This window comes from Stegodyphus dumicola, chromosome 8 (assembly GCF_044657685.1).
Source record: "Stegodyphus dumicola isolate Sdum_Otavi_A_Nest chromosome 8, ASM4465768v1".
Lineage (NCBI taxonomy): Eukaryota > Metazoa > Arthropoda > Arachnida > Araneae > Eresidae > Stegodyphus > Stegodyphus dumicola.
In genome coordinates this window covers 80124302-80142605 of record NC_140775.1, presented here as the reverse complement: position 1 = coordinate 80142605, position 18304 = coordinate 80124302, and the positions used below count along the sequence as shown (strand labels likewise).

The following is an 18304-nucleotide window of genomic DNA, read 5'->3' as shown; positions in this document are numbered from 1 at the left end:
TTGGAGGAGCAAACTTGAAGAGCACGGAAAACATAGGAATAAAATGAAGCTAACTTTTGTTTAGTCGGATGACATGATTTAAAGTGTGGTGGAAGGCAAACCGATGAAGGTTTACGGTAAACCGTAGTACTGAAGTTGGATGTGTTACGTGTGACCAGAATGTCGAGAAACGGAAGAGAATTGCAAGTCTCAAGTTCAAAAGTGAACTGAATAACAGGATCAATAGAATTCATTGTTGAAAGAAATTTATTTAAATCATCTTTATTACTTACAAACAGGGTGAAAGCATCGTCTACGTAGCGGAACCATGCCGGGAAGTTTAATGTTTCAAACAATTTTGATTCATAATAATGCATGTAGATATCAGCCAGGATGGGACTGAGGGGGCTTCCCATGGCTAATCCCTCAGTTTGGTTGTAATATTTAGTTTTGAAAACAAAATGTGTTTGTTTCAAACAGAGTGAGAGAAATTAGCTCATCAATTTCGATGCAAGAGAAATGAAATTCGCGAAGTCTGGTTTCTAGACATCTTAATGCACCCTCCACTGGGACATTGGTGAATAATGATTTTACATAAAAAAAAACCATGAGTAAATTACTAGGAGAAATGTTTTTAACCTTTTTTACAAATTCTATTGAATTTTTTATGGTGTAAATGTTATTGTCTAATAGAGTGGAAAATCTGGAAACTAAATATTTAGCTAATGGATACGAGGCAGTACCTAAATTTGATACAATAGGGCGGAAAGGAAAAACCACTTTTATGAATTTTGGGAAAAGCATATAATCTGGCACAATTCGCAACAGATGGGATAAACGAATGTTTTAAGTTGCTTGAAATTACTTGCGAAGATTTGATCGCAGTTTTTATTTTTGACAAGTCCGAAGGTGAAGGATCTTTAGGGATCGGATTATATGGTCCTTCCTTTAAGAGTTTAGTGACACCATCGATGTAAGTGTTCTTATCCATGACGACTATCTGGCCACCTTTGTCGGCCTTTGAAATGATAATATCCGGGTTAGAATGAATTTCGCGCATTGTAGCTCTTTCTCTCGCAGTCAGATTTGGTTTCAAAGGTTTATTATTGAATTTCATATTATGAGCGATAAGATGCCTAATCATTTCTTTCTGTGAATCTGAAACTTTACTGAACTCGAAAGCTTTTTCGATAGGAGCCAAAATCTTTGGAATCGAGGGTTTACAGGTTTGTGAGAAGTTCAAATTATATTTTAGAATTCTCTCTTGTTCTTCTGAAAGACTAACATATTTATTCCATGTCCAAATACCTGTTATTATCAACCCGAAATTTAGGCACATATTAGCTAAATCATAATCAAATATTTGCATTAATTTATTTTAATTTTTAGGGATCATTTTAGATTCTTTTAATTTTCTTACAGTTATTTTTAATTTTGAAGCCGTTTCCTTTAAATTCTTGTTTTCAACCTACAACTCCTTGCCAGAATGAGATTTCAGTATCGCGTTTTATATAAATGAGAACGTTTTATGTAAAGTAGAACCAGTAATGGGAAGTTCAGTAACTTCCGTAGAAGAGCTCAGAAGTTCTCAGTAAAGCGTGTTCTGCTTTTGGGCCAACTTCGTTTCATTAAACCTATCTTACTAGTTGAATTCCTTATTTTCTATCTTAACCTAAAGCCCAATTGAGTGCTATCCTGTAAGCCTGAGAGGGGCCGTCTGTAATATTTCGTTGAGTGAATAAAAGGGTATTTTAACCCTTCTTTGGACTTGTAAGAAGACAGCGAATAGTTAAATAATCGTTAGACACTTCACTAAAGTTCTCAAGCCAAGGGCACGTTAATTAATTAGAACTTTATAAATTATAACATGACACACTCTAAGCTTCCATTCAAGGAATTAAATTGCAACATTATCTAAAATGTCTGTGCATAGGAATGTCTCACATTTATGAGTTTGGCATGTTGAAAATATTCTACAAGAAAAATAATTAAATGACCTGTGTATTGTGTAAGAAAAATTTTTCCTCGTTGTTGTCTTGTCCTTATTATATGGAACTGTGGTTGGCAGAACCTACTCGAGAGGGTGGAATTCTTGTAAAGCATAAATTAAACGTTAAATGACTCGTTTAAAGTAAGTTTTATTTTCAGAAGGAAAAATTCAGTTATATTCGGTACAGTGTACGAGAAATAGCAATTGCCTATATATTTCATTTTTCTGCGATTTTATTAAAACCCGAAATAAATGCCGAATATTATTATTACACTATAAATTTCCGAATTCAGTAGGATAAATGATACTAAGATTATAGTAACATTAGTAAAATAAAGTAAAAAGATAATCTTCAGGATTATTTAAAGGAAACTCAAAACGGCTGTATTATTGGAATATATTTTTAATTCCTCCATTAATTCTCTATATAAAACGAATTTAAACAAGAATAGAATACGATTGCTACATTAAATGAAGCGGCTATCGTATTTTGTGAATGATCATGCAATTCATGCGCCTACTTCAGCCTACATAATTTATGTGTGATTCATTTATAAGAAAGGTAGAGAAAAATTTATAAGAAGGTACCTAAACAGTTGACAGGTACTTCAGCACAGAATATGAAATACTTTAAGATAAAGAATGACTTTGCTCAAACGACGTAAGACTAGAAAAAAAACAGTTTGCATTTTTAAGACAGTAAGAAGATTCAGGAAGGATAAGACAAACATTTTATAGATAAAAACGATGAAAAGTTGTGGAATAATGATAGAAAAAAATGCAATTTGCTCAAGAAATGTTTCAAGTGGAATATTAGATAGAAGTTTGTGTCAGATGAAGTTTGTGTGATTGATAAATGAAAGAGTAGTTTATAAGGCTATACTTATACCAAAGAACATTTTAAAATAAAATTTTGGCGGCGTCATGGAATATGCTAAGTAAGGTAGAATACATAGGCCATTTTATAGAAAATTTAACTTTTGATCGCTTTGAAAGCTAGCTATATTTTTCATAACACTATATTTATTTTTCTGTTGATTAGAATAAAATGCATCTCAATTATTGTAAACTTGGAAATTATGGAACAAATTTAGATAATTATAAAAATGTGCTTAAATGAGTTTCATACTAAAATGAATAGTTCTCGGTTTGCAAACTGATTTCTTAATATAGTATATTCAGTACGCAAAACTTAAGAAGTAGAATTATTTTGAAGGTTATGGCTATATGAATGGCCAAAAATCGTCAGAAGTAAGCTGGTTCATTCAAATTTCAGACATTTGACAAGTGATAACAGTGGAGATGTTTATGCATTCTTTTAAAATTTCCAAACGATGCGAATTATTGTGATAGATTATCCATGAATCTTATTCTGTATTGCAGATAACGAAAGAATTGTTGGAGGAAAATTAGACGCCTTCGTTTGAGATACAACGATGAAGAGAAATGATGAAATATGAGAAGCGTGGCTTATAAGACAAACAGCATTCAAACATTGTGTGGTGGAAATTCTACTTTTTAGAACAATAGAGGAAACTGTTGGAAAAATCAACAGTGATAAGCCCGTCAACAGCAAAACTCATGTTATCAGTCTAACAGATCAAGAGAGATATATTTATTTTATTTATTTGTCAAATGCCAGTTACATTGGCCGTTAGGCCATTAAACTCCTTGCTTTCCAATAGCGCTGAAATCTACAAGAAAAATTTGTCAGTGCTTCACACTCGTCCAAATGTTCCGCCGTCATTGGCCGTCCACTATTACATAAAATCAAGAGAGATATATACCAAGTAGCTGAAGATATTACAAATCATCTGTGTAAGAAAACCTGGACGTCAGATATTGTAGTTTTTTTTTTCCAAATGGTTCCATAAAAGTTAATATTTTTCTGTTTGCCAATTCTCCATTTCTTCCATATCTGTCAATGGATGTCATTATTACAGGGTATAAAGAATATAATGAATAGATGGCAGCAATTATAGGAAATGCACTTCTTGATTACGAGAGTAGTGTACTTTTATGTCTCAGTGTAATGATGACATGTCTCAATGCCTTAAGTGATATGTGATGAGAGGGTGGTCAACCAATAAACAATGTTGAAAAGGATCAGTATTTTTGATCAAGGTAACCTCGTCTGGGCATGCATTATGTAGGAGAGATGTACATAATAGCAAATACTGAAAGCGAGAATTTTAAGCTGCATACGCTAATTTAATGAAATATTCCCACTCAACGTGCCTGCAAGACTTTCATTACGGTACACCCTTTTCTGTTGATATGCTGTTAAAAATTTCATTGTTCGAATGGTTTAACATTCTCCTTTTTCAACAGTTATTGAATATTTGAAAATTTCACTGAGAAGGAAATGGATAACTACTACTTCAAGAGCTTATCAATAACATCATTCATAGTATGAATATTCCATGCAAACTTGCTTCTCCATTCGAGCTGATTACACACTGTATTGGGCACTTTTATTTCATTCGTTACATTCATTCATCTGCATCACGTCAGTCAGTACAAGACAGTCTTCCATGCAAAATCTCTTTATATGTAACTCTTTTTATATGTAACTCTTTTTATACTATTTTCTCCTCTCTTCCGTTTCTCCTTAGCCTTTTAACTGTCATGCCCGAGATAATCTCGGGTACAGCACTGGTGTTCGAAAATGTCACGCCCGAGTATTACTCGGGATAATTTTTTTTGAGTGCATCGTATTGTTATACCCGAATATATATCGGGAGACGTTTATTTCGGCTTCATCTCTTTGTCAAACCCGTCTGTATCTCGGGAAAAGTTAATGTGCGCTCAGTTCAATAGATGACAGGACCTTACTGAAGATTTCAAAGGTTAGAGGTTATTTGGTTCAAAGTGCATGGGGTCTTTTTGTTGTAAAATAGCCTTCAGTTCTTTGAAACGTTATATAGATGATTTAGATTCTTCAACCGAAGGTGAAGGATGCGTGTTTGATGAGCAGTATTCATGATACTTCCATGGTCAGCCTCAAAAATAAAAAATGGAGATATACTCAAGCCGAAGATTGTTTCTAATTACGGTCTAGCTATGGGTGGTGTAGATCGCTGTGATCAGGAAATATCCTTTCATCCAACAATCCGAAAACGTCAGAAAAAATATTATAAAAAAGATATTTTTACATTTACTAGACAAGGTACTCTGGAACTCATATTTGCTCTATAAAAATGTAGTTGGGAAAAGTATTACATTTTTAGAATTTCGAATCCAAGTTGTAGAAGAGCTTTTACATAAATATGATGATGCAGCTTCTGAACAAAAGAATGTTGGCAGACCACCTACAATAGATAACTCTGCCCGTCTTACTGAACGACATTTTATATCCCATTTTTCTCTTACTCCTGCGAAACGTGAACCTACAAGACAGTGCAAAGTGTGTTGTTCGAAAAAGGATAAAAATGGGGAAAAGATAAGGAAGGAATCACAATTCTGGTGTAGTGATTGTGGAGTTGGTTTGTGCTTGGAAAAGTGTTTCCAGTTGTACCACACAAGACTGAAAATTACTGAACTACTAATAGGTATTCACTTATATTTATTTATGTTTTAGAAAATAATTAATTTTTTTCATTTTTAGAAAATAATGCTCCACTAGAAGCGAACTTTGCAACTGCCATGTTGAGTGGCAGCCGCCTCAAAGCAAATATGCAGTGGCTACAAAATTTTAAAAATTTTACCCATGTACGTCAAAATATCAGTTTTTAACTACTTAAGTATATTTTATTTTGTACTAAACATTTGGTTTTTGCAATAAAAAAAATTTGACAATTTGTGTACCCAAATCATCAAAATAACTTGACAGTTAAAGGGTTAGATACCTTCTGTGTGTTCTCTCCAGCACAAAAGCCATAGATGAAATCCTAGCTTTTCCTTAAATTTAACATTCCAGTGTATTACACTGAGCGATTTTTACTTCTCACTCTGTGCTTTAAATTTATTTATTTTGCAGAGAAAGTTCATTTTTATAATAGTTAAATAAAGTTGCTATTATAGAAAATTGCGTTTATAGTAGCATGAAACTTAGTTTTATATTTAATTAAGTATATATTACAGTTATTGTTAACTGGATTTATGAGTTTGTTATGCAGTAGCTACGTTAGGTTATAATTAATATTTTAACCGAATGTGTATTAACTAAAACCATGATGTTAAATAAGCATTTTATAATAGTTTTTTTTTTTCTATTTTCTACTTTTTCTAGAGCTTTGAATAGTTCATCTTTGATTGGAATATGCCGTGTACTCAAAAATTAGCAGCTGGTAAGTTGTAGTCCTTCTAGAAAGAGATTATGAAAACTTAATGAAGGACATTTCTATCACTTTTAAAATAAATATTTTATTTGCTTATGTTATGTCGCGAAATTCAATTATTAATATGTGTTTCAAGTCATTATTATTCTAATATTTTTATTTGTATTCATGTGTATTTTAATCTGGAAAAAAGTATTCTTAGGCTCTTAAGGTGTTGTTTAACTTGTTGTTCTTGAGTAGGAATTGTAACTAAGGCGGGAAACTGTTGCGGGAGCCATCTGGTTTATGGCTTTTTTCAACAGTGGAGGCAGTTGGGAGTAGTGTGTCACCCTTTTAACTCTTGGCGTGTGAAACGGAAATCGCTTTCTTGTCGCTTTGTTAAGGTTGCAGTTTTCTTACTTCAAGACAGTGGGTGGTAAACTAACCTTGGGTAATTGGATTCTCGTGGAGCTTATTTTCCGCTTGTTAGTTGGAGGGTCTACTTTTTCTCACGTTATGTGTACAGATGTTTTTCGGATTGCATTGTCAGATTTTCTGGTGTTTGATTCGTCACGGGTGTGTCATTTTCTCAATTTAGATAACATAAAATTCCGGAATTGGTAAGATTTAATTTTATGATTTTTTGAAAGCCTATGAACTTACAGAGGCGGAGAAACCGAGATTTCCTGGGTGCTTGCACCAGGCTAGAAATCATTCTGATTGAGATTTTTGAGCGAAAGGGAAAAGGAGAAGCAGAAAGTTGTGCGGGGCGAGCGATTTGTACTAGCGGGCTGCGGTGGTGATGGCTGTAGCGGAGTCTGATTTGAGTGAATTTTGAGCAGCCGCGATGTGAAGGAGAAAGAAAGATCGTGGGGCACTTTGCTGTGCTGCGGGCTTCCTGAGCAAGAGGGACGGGGTACCGTTTTTCTTTGATCTAGGAATGCATTCCTTTTCTGCGGGATATTTAAAAGTTTTGTGCGAGATGCAAGGAACATTTTCCTGCGAGATGTCTAAAGAAATGTGCGCGAGCTGCAAAGAGCATTTTTACTGAGAGCTGATTGAGATGTATAGAGAAAAATCTACCAAGAAAATTGAGCACAGATTTTCTCTCTTCACCTGAATCGCCGGTTTGTCTCCAAGAGTTTTTTTCCCGAAATATTCAGCATAAAATGTTGATTTGCCGCTTTGATGATGCACGTGATTGTGCTAAAAACTGGAGTATATTCAGCTATCTGTTATTCAATTGAAATAAAGATCCTTCTAAATTGGACTATTGGTTCCCACCTAATGGACAGATAAAGATACTTCTGAATTGGACTATTGGTTCCCACCTAATGGACAGATAAAGATCCTTCTAAGTTGGACTATTGGTTCCCACCTAATGGACAGATAAAGCGATTCCTAGCTGTTTGAAGAATTATTGGACTGTAATTTCCACTCTTGATCCCTAATGATTTTTAGACGTTTCCGAAAGGGTTGTCACAGAAAGAAAAATGGGCTTGGCTCATTTCCATGTGGATTGGACACTAAGGATCTTGCTAATCAGGAAAAACTGTTTTCCATCAGTAAGTGAAATTTTTAAGTATATATTTGGTGTAGTAGTATGTGTTATTTTGGCTTAGAAAAATATGTGGTAGGATTACTGATCAGTTATCCATTATTTAATTAAAATAGTCAAGAATTTAATATATGTGTGTTTAAAATTTGATTGTATTTGTGTATTTATGTTGTATATATTTTACTGTGGTCTGTCATGTCCCTCCATTTGTTTGAGCCGGAGGCTTTTAAGAAACATGGAGAGTTTAATTGAATTTGGAGTTATTGATTTTCCTTGGCATAGGTTACTCACAACGCAAACCTATTTTTCGGCCTGTGTTGTTGAAGTAAATCCATTTTTCATCACAAGTAATGATCCAGTCCAGAATTTTATCTTTGCATTAATATTTAAGCAGATTAGTGCAGGCCCGAACACATCTGTCCTTAATCTGCTTGAATCAGTTCATGCGATGCATAGTGCAATGGCACTAATGTCTAACTCTTTAGCAAGCTCTCGAGTGGTTGCTTACTGATCTTCTTCCATAAGTTCTCGCAAGTGCGCCTTATCAACATCAGTAGGCTGGCCAGAGTGATCTGCTTCTTTGAATTCAAACATAGAACCAGAGTGATCTATCTTTGAATGTCATAGTCCTGATATACGAATGTTTATAAGAATGACGAAATGATATATGAATATTATGAATTAGATTTAGATTTTGAATTATTTGATTTTTTTTTTATATATATATAATTTTGTCCGGCACCATGAATTAGTTTCAGTTTAAAGTTTTAAAAAAGTATTAAAACACCAACATAAATTTTTCTATTTAACACTTACGTGCATTATATTATTTCATATGTGTATTATTATTGTGGCACCGATCATAATTTTTGAAAGGGAAGTTTTGTGTAAACTGAATATGAAACTAAAATTGAAAAATTACTGCTTACATAAGTACCAATTTAATAGCAGTTTCAAATTTATTTAGATGTCAAGATTTTTATGCTAGTAGGACATTTTTAAAACGAATTTCCTATTATGCTAGTTATTAAGTAATTAAAAAGTGTAGAAAAAAGGGAGAAATGAGTCAACTCACATATTTTAAAATAGATATTTGCTAGAACTCACTGAAATTTCACTTTATTTTAACTTTTGCTTTTTAGCTGAGCACTGTTGCTATATTAAGCAATGCGATGTTAATAAACGTGATTTCACATCGCTTATTTATAACGTAGGATTACTGCACAGTGTTTAAGCAAAAGAAGATTTTATTTAGAACGGATGAAAATTCTTTTAGATTTACTGGAGTATATTTACATAAAATAGCACTCATGAATGCCTTCAAAGCATCTATGGTTTTGATTCCTGAAAGTTTTCGTTGAGTGAAATTCAGAGAAAAATTCGAAATACAGACTTTGAATATTCAAAAAAAAAAAAAAAAAAAAAAAAAAAAAAAAAAAAAAATTCAGCATATTTTTATTATTTTAATAGTAAAATTTTTGCTGTATTAACGGGAAAAACGGGCATTTTAAATTTATTACTATTGTATTAAGCGAAAAAAGTAAACTAAAAGAATAATTTTGAACAGGATAAGTTTAAAGTTCTCCAATTAAAAGAACAATGAAGAAAATAAAATACGTTGGGATCTTATTTGATAACATTGACTAAAGGAATCCAGACAGGTAAGAGCAAATACATGTTATTCCGGTGACATAATAACCCAATCGCTAACGGAAATCTTTATCTGGAACACATCTTTCTTGGCAAATGTATACATTAAAAGTGATGATCATTCCTGAAACAAATAATAATCAAGTTCTAAATCTAACGTACTCGCGTGCATTCATTTAAACAATAGAGTAGAAAACAAGTCTATAACACAGTCATTCTACTTCTTTCTTTCAGTGATACCCCTCATGCTGCTTGATAAGAAGAATAAGTGGTTTCTTTGTTTTCATGTCTAGAATGTGTCCGTTACAATGTTAAAGAATAATTTCTTAATTAATTTTAAGAGTAGGATTCCGAGTTAAAGAATAATAGATGTAAAGAAAACGGTTAGAAATAATCGCTTTTCTCACAACTTCCGGAGAGGTATTTAGTTCTTCGTTTGTACGGCAGATGGCGCAAATTGAACTGCAGCGTTTCCATATACGCACATGTACCGGGAAAAGCAATATTTAAAAAAAAAAAAAAATCCCAACCCTTCCAATAATTTCAAAATTACTATAATAGTTCTGGCTTTATACAGAGTTCGCATTAAACTGCTCTTTATATTCTCAGCTGTAAACGTTTAAAAATTTTGATTAAAGGAATGAATTAATGTCAAATTCTTTAAGCGGCCTTTTTTTAAAGTATTTTTTAAGTAGTTTTTATTTTTAAGTAGATTATTTTAAAACTAAATTTTCAAATGGTACTTCTTTATTTGCACCTTTTTTAGCTTTGATAATTTCTGATTTTTGTGATTCTTAAATTATTTGACAAGTAAAATCGTGAGTCCTACTTTAGTTAAGTCAGTCTTATATAATTGAAATTTCTGGACAGATTGGTAGCACAGCGCTAATTTATCTGTTTCTGTGGAGATTAATTTCGAGGGCTTGTTTGATTATGGTTGGTTGGTTTGTGTAATTATGGCAAAGCCTCAAGGGCTATAAACCTAAGGCTAGGGATGCCTTCGTGGAGGACTTTCTAAGGGAAACTGGCTCGTATACACGTTACACACGGGGAAAACCACGAAAACGCCCATGCAGCCAGCCCCTTCGCGGGATTCGAACCTCGGACCGAACTACCAGTGTTCAAGCGACTCTCGGCTGCTGGCAGGCCTGTTTGACTATGAGAAAGCGCACTAAGGCTTTCTACCTAAGGAATACATATCTTCGTGGAGGACCTTTTACGGGAATCTGGCTTACGTTCAAATTACAAATGCGGAAAGTCGGGAAAATGCCAGTTCACCGGGATTTGGACATGAATCGAACTACCAGTGTTCAGCGACTTATAAATTTGCTTATTACGTAAAAGCAGGATTCATTTCATCCAGAGCACTCTATAAAGAAAAAATGTCATCAATATAATATTGTTGGAAATAATTTCTATAACATTTTATTTCAAGTAAAGTAATTTTATTTCAAGTAAAGTAATTTTATTTCAAGTAGAGTAATTTTATTTCAAGTAAAGTAATTTTATTTCAAGTAAAGTCATTTTATTTCAAGTAAAGTAAAGTGAAAATTTAAAACAGTTCAGAATAGATAACTTCATACATTTCTTCGTGACTTCCGAATGTTCTATAAATTTTCATTGCATAATTAATTTCTTAGGTATTGTTAATTTATTACGGGAACTGATTTCATTCATAGCCAAGAAAACTATTTAGCGTTTATCCGAACTTCAGATTTTAATTACAAAATGCTTATTATGAACCAAAGTGAAGTACGTCATATAATTTTGGATAACTGGCTTCTTAGTATGCTTATTGGTGGCTGGGAAACCGGCCGTCATAGCCTTGGGCCCTTGTTCGAATCCCGGAGAAAGCATGGATGTTTGTAAGTGTATAGTATCTTTCCAATATGGGGGCACTTAAAATACTATGCAACAGAAAGTCCTTTTTGTAAGGTTGGCGGTGGGAAGAAGAGTGGTTGAAAACCTTTAGATCCGTTCCTTGTGTGATCTTTAAACATGAGACGGCATTTTCCTTTACTCGCGAGGGTAAAAATCGATCGATCGCTCTGTCAACGCAGTCAGCGATGAGTCGGCTGAATGACTGATGGGCTGAGCTATAATTTCCGATGGATGCGTAAACAGCAAGTGTCCGGCGGTTAGTAATAACTAACAGTATAACAGTAATAATAATTTTGGCTACAGTTTCTAAGCATTAAGACTCTTAAAATAAATTACTTTTGTGCACATAATTAAAGAAGTATATTGTGTAATATTAAGTTTTCTTTTTATGTGATGATGAATATATATATCAAAAGGATAAAATATTCTTTAATTACTGGCTCATAGTTATTGGCGCAAAACGCATAATGTTGAATCCGTAATGAACAACAAACTTGTTAGCCGAGGAAGATTAAATATTCATCTTTATTCCAATTGACATTTGCGACCGCTATTCACTTCGCACTCTAATCGTGTCTGTTCAAGAACATTTATATTTCTAGGACTGTTGCGATAGGAAATGAGCAGCGAAGAAGTGTTTTAGCGAGTGCAGAGGTAGAAGAAAAATGTATAGTTATCCAATATGGAAACTCACAAAGAGAAAGGTTTTAGTTCTTGAATTTTGAGTTCAAGTTCCGAATTATCTGCATTATCAGCGGTAAGCAAGTCAAATGATATGGACTGATCTAGAAATGACGCAGTCCAGGAACAGTTATTACCAATTTTAGAATAGAGAAAGGAAATACCCAAATTAAAAATGAGGAACTAAGGGGATGTTGCTACTTTAAATTACAATTTCGATTTACATATATTTTCTCTTACATATTCGCCCCCTTCAAATAGAAAACATCTTGATAACAGAAAAGCATTTTTAAAAGATAAAATTTTATACCAAGTAATTGTTTAAATAATCGAAAAAATATAAACTTTGATAGTATTTTAGAAAACTAACGAAAATGTTCTATCCAAGTGTCTTTGCGATTTAGGCTCGAATGCTGTCAACTCAAATGAGTTGCCAATTTAGTTCGTTGCAAGAATTTAATGAGTGCTTGACTATGGCAGACGTTATTATTTTGAAGCCGCGAGCGGATTGAAATTAGAAAATCAGTTTTTTAAATAATGAATAGAAGCAGCCAAGCAAGAGACGTTCTTCTGCTAGCAAGCGAAGGCAACGCAAAGAGTGCGTAAGTAAGTTAGGTTTTAGATATGACGCAGTTGAAAATGTTATTACTGTTTTTAGAATAGACAGAGGGAAGTGCTCAAATTAAAAAGAGGAATTAAGGCAGGTCGGACATATTTAAACGGAAAAGCATTTCTTCAGCAACTTTTGCTCAACAGAGTTAACATCTCATAATAAAATAAAGGAAAAATTTGCAGCATTATATTAAAATGACATTTTTAACATCAATGCAACTTGACTGTTTAACAAGAAAACGCCAAGCTCAATGTTAAAGTTTAAAGGCTCAAACTCAGCTGGTGGTAATTATTCAGAAAAACAAATCAGAGTTCTTCCGTATGCCATCAACAGTAAAACTGCGTTGCATAGGTTTCTGTTAAAATGAAAATATTAAAAGCTGAAGTGTTTAAAACGCGCGAAATGTTTGTTGGTTTCGTATAAAGCTAACCGTAAAGTATAGATGATATAGAATTGCTAGAAAAGTTACGAAAGGGAGATTAAGAAATTTCAGTTAAAACTTAAAGAATTCAACTTCTCATTCATCTCTATATGTTTTTACACAAATATTTCCTCTGTAGTTCTTCTCATATTACAAGAAGGCATTTTGGGACCTTTTTCTTAGTTTTTCAATACATAACAGCGGATGTTCATTGCATTAAAGCAAACGATTAACTGTAGATGATGTTTTAATGAAAAACAAGTTGAAAATTCATAATAATAAATGCTCTCAATTATAATTTGTCGGGTTGCTCGTTTATTTAAAAGTTAATCCTAAAACTTTATAGATGCACTGTATGTAACTGAAATATTTTCAGGCCACTTTTATTATATTTCAACTCTTTTATTATTTTTATATGCTTATTTACACATAGCATAAAATAAAATTATTTTTAATTTTTGTTCTCTTTTATTATTTTTATATGCTTATTTACACGTAGCATAAAATAAAATTATGTTTTCATTATTCGAACCGAATTCACCCACATGTTGTGCATTAATGTAAATAATTGTGCATCCTATCCTATGGTTCATATAAAAATAGTTATATATCACATGGTTTTTTATCCTAATATTAAATTTATATTGCCATTATGAAAACAAGTAGTGTTAGAAAATATTACATTTGGTCGCCACTTTGTAATTTTCAATTAAATGAATTTCTAATAAATTTTAAGCAACGGTAGCAGTAGGTTAATACTCGTTGACTATTACTAATGCTTACGTGCTTCTGTATATCATCAGCTGTCAACTGGTTCTTAATTTTATAATAATAAGGTAAACCAGATGATAATGCAGTTTCTCCAAAGTCTGATACAGTTTTCTACAGCAGCTTACTCGGAAATCATTACTGGAGATCTTACAAAGCAATTTAGGAAATCTTCTATGTATCTATTAAAATAATACTACGTCAAGAAAGGTACGAATGAGAAATCACTCCAAAGGAATGTTTCTACGTCTGAATTTGATAAACTGAAAAAGGGTAAAAGAAATATTTTGTTTTAAAATCAGCACTTGATGTGTGATGACAAGTTCAAAAGATAAAATATAGCTGAAGATTTCACTTTTGTGATTTTCTGATGTTCAGCAAATCCATATTTCAAATATTTGCTCCGAAAGTTCTACATGTGCTTTCTTCGGTTTCTGTTGTTATTCTTGGTATCAGCATTATAGAACATACGTAGGAAATATTTGATCAATACTAGAAAAACTTGAAGCCTTTAACTATTTTTGTAGAATTCCAACTGCAGAAGTACAGCCAAAGTTTTGAAATAGTAATTTTTTTATCATTTCAGTTGTGTGTACAGAAACCGAACACTTTCACACCGCCTGCGAAAAAAGCCAGAAAGGTCTTAAGATGTGTAATCCACCACTAGCTTAAAACAACAAATGGTTTCTTCTGTCAGAAATAAAATTCGAATTCTTCCTGAGGGAAAAAAATGTACAAAAGATTAGAAAGTCTATTTTCCAAGAGCTTTTATAGTTCATTCCTATATACCACTGTTGTAGGGAAGAAAGTTACTGATTAAACCTGAACTTAAAGTAACATTTACTAAAGATATTTCTCTTTCCCGTTTCCATTTTATTAAAAAAGGGGTGCTTTGTTGACCTAAACAAAAGGATTTACTTGTAGAAAATGTTATTCTCTCTTTTGTCCTCTCTTTCCTTTTGATTACTTTTTTTTTTTCTGTTAGCATCACTTCCTATAGTAACCGATAAAAGAAATGAGAAGCTATGGAACTGGCTTATTAGTAGATTATTTGCTGCAAAATTATATGAGAAATTGTCATCCTGAATTAGATTTTTAATCAAGTAAAATCAGAGATTTTATATTTTTGAGTTTTACGAGAAATTAAACTCAAACTTTAGATGCGTTTTTTTTACACTTCTATGTACTTCATATTTATATAAAAACTGAAAATTGTATGATAATCGTTTATTAAAAAGCTATCGAATCCCTTTAATATGGAATTTTAGGAAGGTGTTAAATGTTCAAATGAGTTTAAATTAAATGCATTCTAAAGGCAGAAGAGATCCAGTTCCTATTAGTTTGCTATATATTCCAAATTCCTCTTTAAAACATCATATCTACGCACGAATAGTGTTTCTAAGCAACGTATTACAGTTAAATACAGTCTACATACTTATAGTTAATTATTAGTAGTTGAATCGGAATTTTGGTCATAGGTTGCCAAAGGATTGTGGATAGAAACATAGAAAAGAATGAGTTGTAATCATTTTCAGCATTGTTCCCGGCAGAAATTCCTAAAGTAACTTTATCAAACATCGTTGAACTTTTAATGAATATATAACGATTTATCGCATTCTTACCTTCTTGTTTTCTGTGGTTAAATGATAACACATTCTGCTAGCAATTTGTTCCAGTCTCAGCGGAAGGCATAGTTGATTTTTCGCAGTTCCTGCTTCGATAAAATTTTCTTACACTGATACCCGAACTAAAATGCAATGTATAGTAATTCTTCACCGTCTGGATTTGGATGACTGGGTCTCCTACCTCTTTTTGGTTACTTTTTAAGTTGAGCAGAATGTAAAGAATTATTGCATTCCCAGTACGTACTCTTGAAGTGTTAGTACTGCCAACTGTTCCAACTACTAGCTGGAAAATTCGAGATTCAAATTCCAGCAAAAGAATAGTAGGTCACAAAAGACTGATTTGTAGTGTCTGCTGGCTTCAAAATATGTATTGTTACGTGCGTATGGATTTGCAATGGATTGAATGCGCACAGAACCGATGATAGCTTGATGAATTTTTTTCCTAAAAAGGAACATTTTATACTTCTGGAGCTTTTCACAAAACCCCTTGTACAGCTTTTCTTAGTATGACAGAACACAATTAGTAGTTACCACTTCAAACATTAAACGCAAGACAATATACAAAGCCTCAACACTTAAGCTGTCAGTACTGTCAATACTCTGAGCTAAACTCTGAACCAAACTGAGAACTTGGTACCTTGATTATACTAGCATTTACGCAGGGTTTCTTTACCGGTACTTTACTGCAGCATCGGATACTTCTGCAATGGGCCTCGTCCTTGAAGAAATATGAATAAATCCCAATATGAGAAGTCAGCAGTGAGGAACATAAAAAATCCCGATCAGTCTTGGCCAGAGGGAAACGGAGTCCAGGAAGAGCGCGCATCACGTGTTAAACTGAGAAGTCATGTTCTCTCCAGTCTTATATAGTTTTTCTACAGCCACCGAGAAATTCCCAGGACCTTCAGTTTCTCGAAAATGCTGGAAGCCATATACAGTTACAGTTACAGCTACATAGGGATTGGACTCAAATATCGCCAAATGGTCAGCAAGTTTGGCAACTTTTGTCGATTTCTTGCCAAATATGGAGATGGAAAAAGTCGCCAAAACCATCGACAGCTTGGTATTATTTCGTCAGTTTGGGGAGATAGCCATTTTTACCTCACCAGTAAAAGGATTTACTACAGTAACCTTGTTTTTGGCGAGGCTTCGCCCGTTTGAGTCCTTTCACGTTATAATTTGCTAGAAATTACAATTCCGATGTAATTTTCACTAAAATTATTTATATATATACAAAATTCATAACAGTATTACTATATGCGCTATCATTCGACAAACTGTGATGGATGGTACCACTCAGATTTAATCACCTGTGTGTCCTGCTTCTACCTAGTCGCTTTATCTATGAGGGGGAGTTTAAAGAATTGCCACTCTTCTACGTGCGTGCTCTCGTGGTGCAAATGGTTAGCACGTCCATTTATCAAGTGGAAAATCTGTGGTTCGATTCCCATCGAGGAGATTCAGTTGAGTTTCATACTTCAGTTGAGTTTCATACTTAATAGTCTAATAGTCTCTACAAATTCCTCTTTCTGATGTCTTTTAGGATCGTACCATAAGTGTTTCTTATGACACATTTCTATATAAAGCTGCATTTGTTTTACAGTTACCGTATTCGATTTGCATCTATAAAGGCGCGTGATTTTCACTACATAGTGACGTTAAGCAGGAAAAACAGAAAAATAAAATGTTATTTTACCGAATCACGGCAATCTTTTAAAAGTTGTAGTCTGAAGACTTCAGATTAGATCTAATAGCTCAATGAGTGAAAATTCCGTAAAGTTAGAAAACGGACTTAAAAAAGTTACAGGTTTAAATATTAAGATGAAACAAAAAAAAAAAAAAAAAAAAAAAAATTCGATCTGATCTATACAGAACTGATTCGATCTGCTTGGTTTGTTTAAAAATAGCAAAGCACTCAAGGGCTATCTGCCTAAAGGGAGGGATGCCTTCGTGGAGGACTTTCTAAGGGACCTGGCGGCTCGTTACACACAGGGCAAAACACGAAAGCGCTTATGCAGCCAACCCGTTCGCTGGGATTTGATTCCCGGACCGAGGTGCTAGTGCTCAGCTAATATATCGCTTCACCACTGATGGGCCTACCTAAGGCAAGAGTCAAAACATTTTTCCGAGTTATCACCTCAAAAACTAAAGCCTTGACCCTGAAAGCTAACTGCTCTACATGTGTCGTCATTTGTTTATGGATGTATATGAAGTTTAAAATCAAATTCCGTTTTCGTATATTTCTTTCAGTTACATCATAGTATACATTTGTGAAATTTTAAGTGTTTTGAATTTTATTATGTTTTCGTCTTGAAAGGAAAATTTTGGCTTTTTTCAAAATAAATCCTTTTGGAAATTTAATCACTACTTTTCCAACATTTAACTTATAGGCTTCTTACTTAAACCGGAAATAAAAATTAGAAAGATGGGAATCTGTATTTCAAGCGAAATCAAAATCGAGCAAATATTGGTAGGATTTACAAATGATAGAGCTTAATGGAGTGAAATATGGCTCATTATTTTCCCCATTTAAAATTTAAGTTAATAAATCAACAGAAGCTTCCCAAGCAAGATGAATAGAGCATCAAACCTAAATCAGATGCGAAAGAATATTTTTATTAAACTGACAATAGGAAGTACTGAAATCCAAAAACTTTCCGCTTTTCCACCGGAAAATCGTTATAATCTGGCAAAAATGTCAGCAAATTCTAAGCATTTAATAAGAAGCCCATTTTTTATAATCTACTATTTATTTTCCTCTTAGAGGAATACTCTGAGCAAACATGCCTAAGCATACTTTTCAAAGTCATTCACTTACCTTATCTAGTTCGGATTGAAAGAGAAGAGAGGCAGGAAGAAGAAAAGTAAAATGAGAAAGA

At 33.3% G+C, this 18304-nt stretch overlaps 1 protein-coding gene across 1 annotated transcript in view; it reads left to right on the top strand.

The window, feature by feature from the left end:
* The window catches only part of LOC118180334 (uncharacterized), a 104432-nt gene that overhangs the window by 73160 nt on the left and 12968 nt on the right, over positions 1-18304 (top strand). The window contains exon 2 of the mRNA XM_085822949.1: positions 6201-6258. Within this exon, the coding sequence (XP_085679075.1) occupies positions 6231-6258 (28 nt within the window). The 5' untranslated portion in view covers positions 6201-6230. The remainder of the gene's footprint in view (positions 1-6200; positions 6259-18304) is intronic.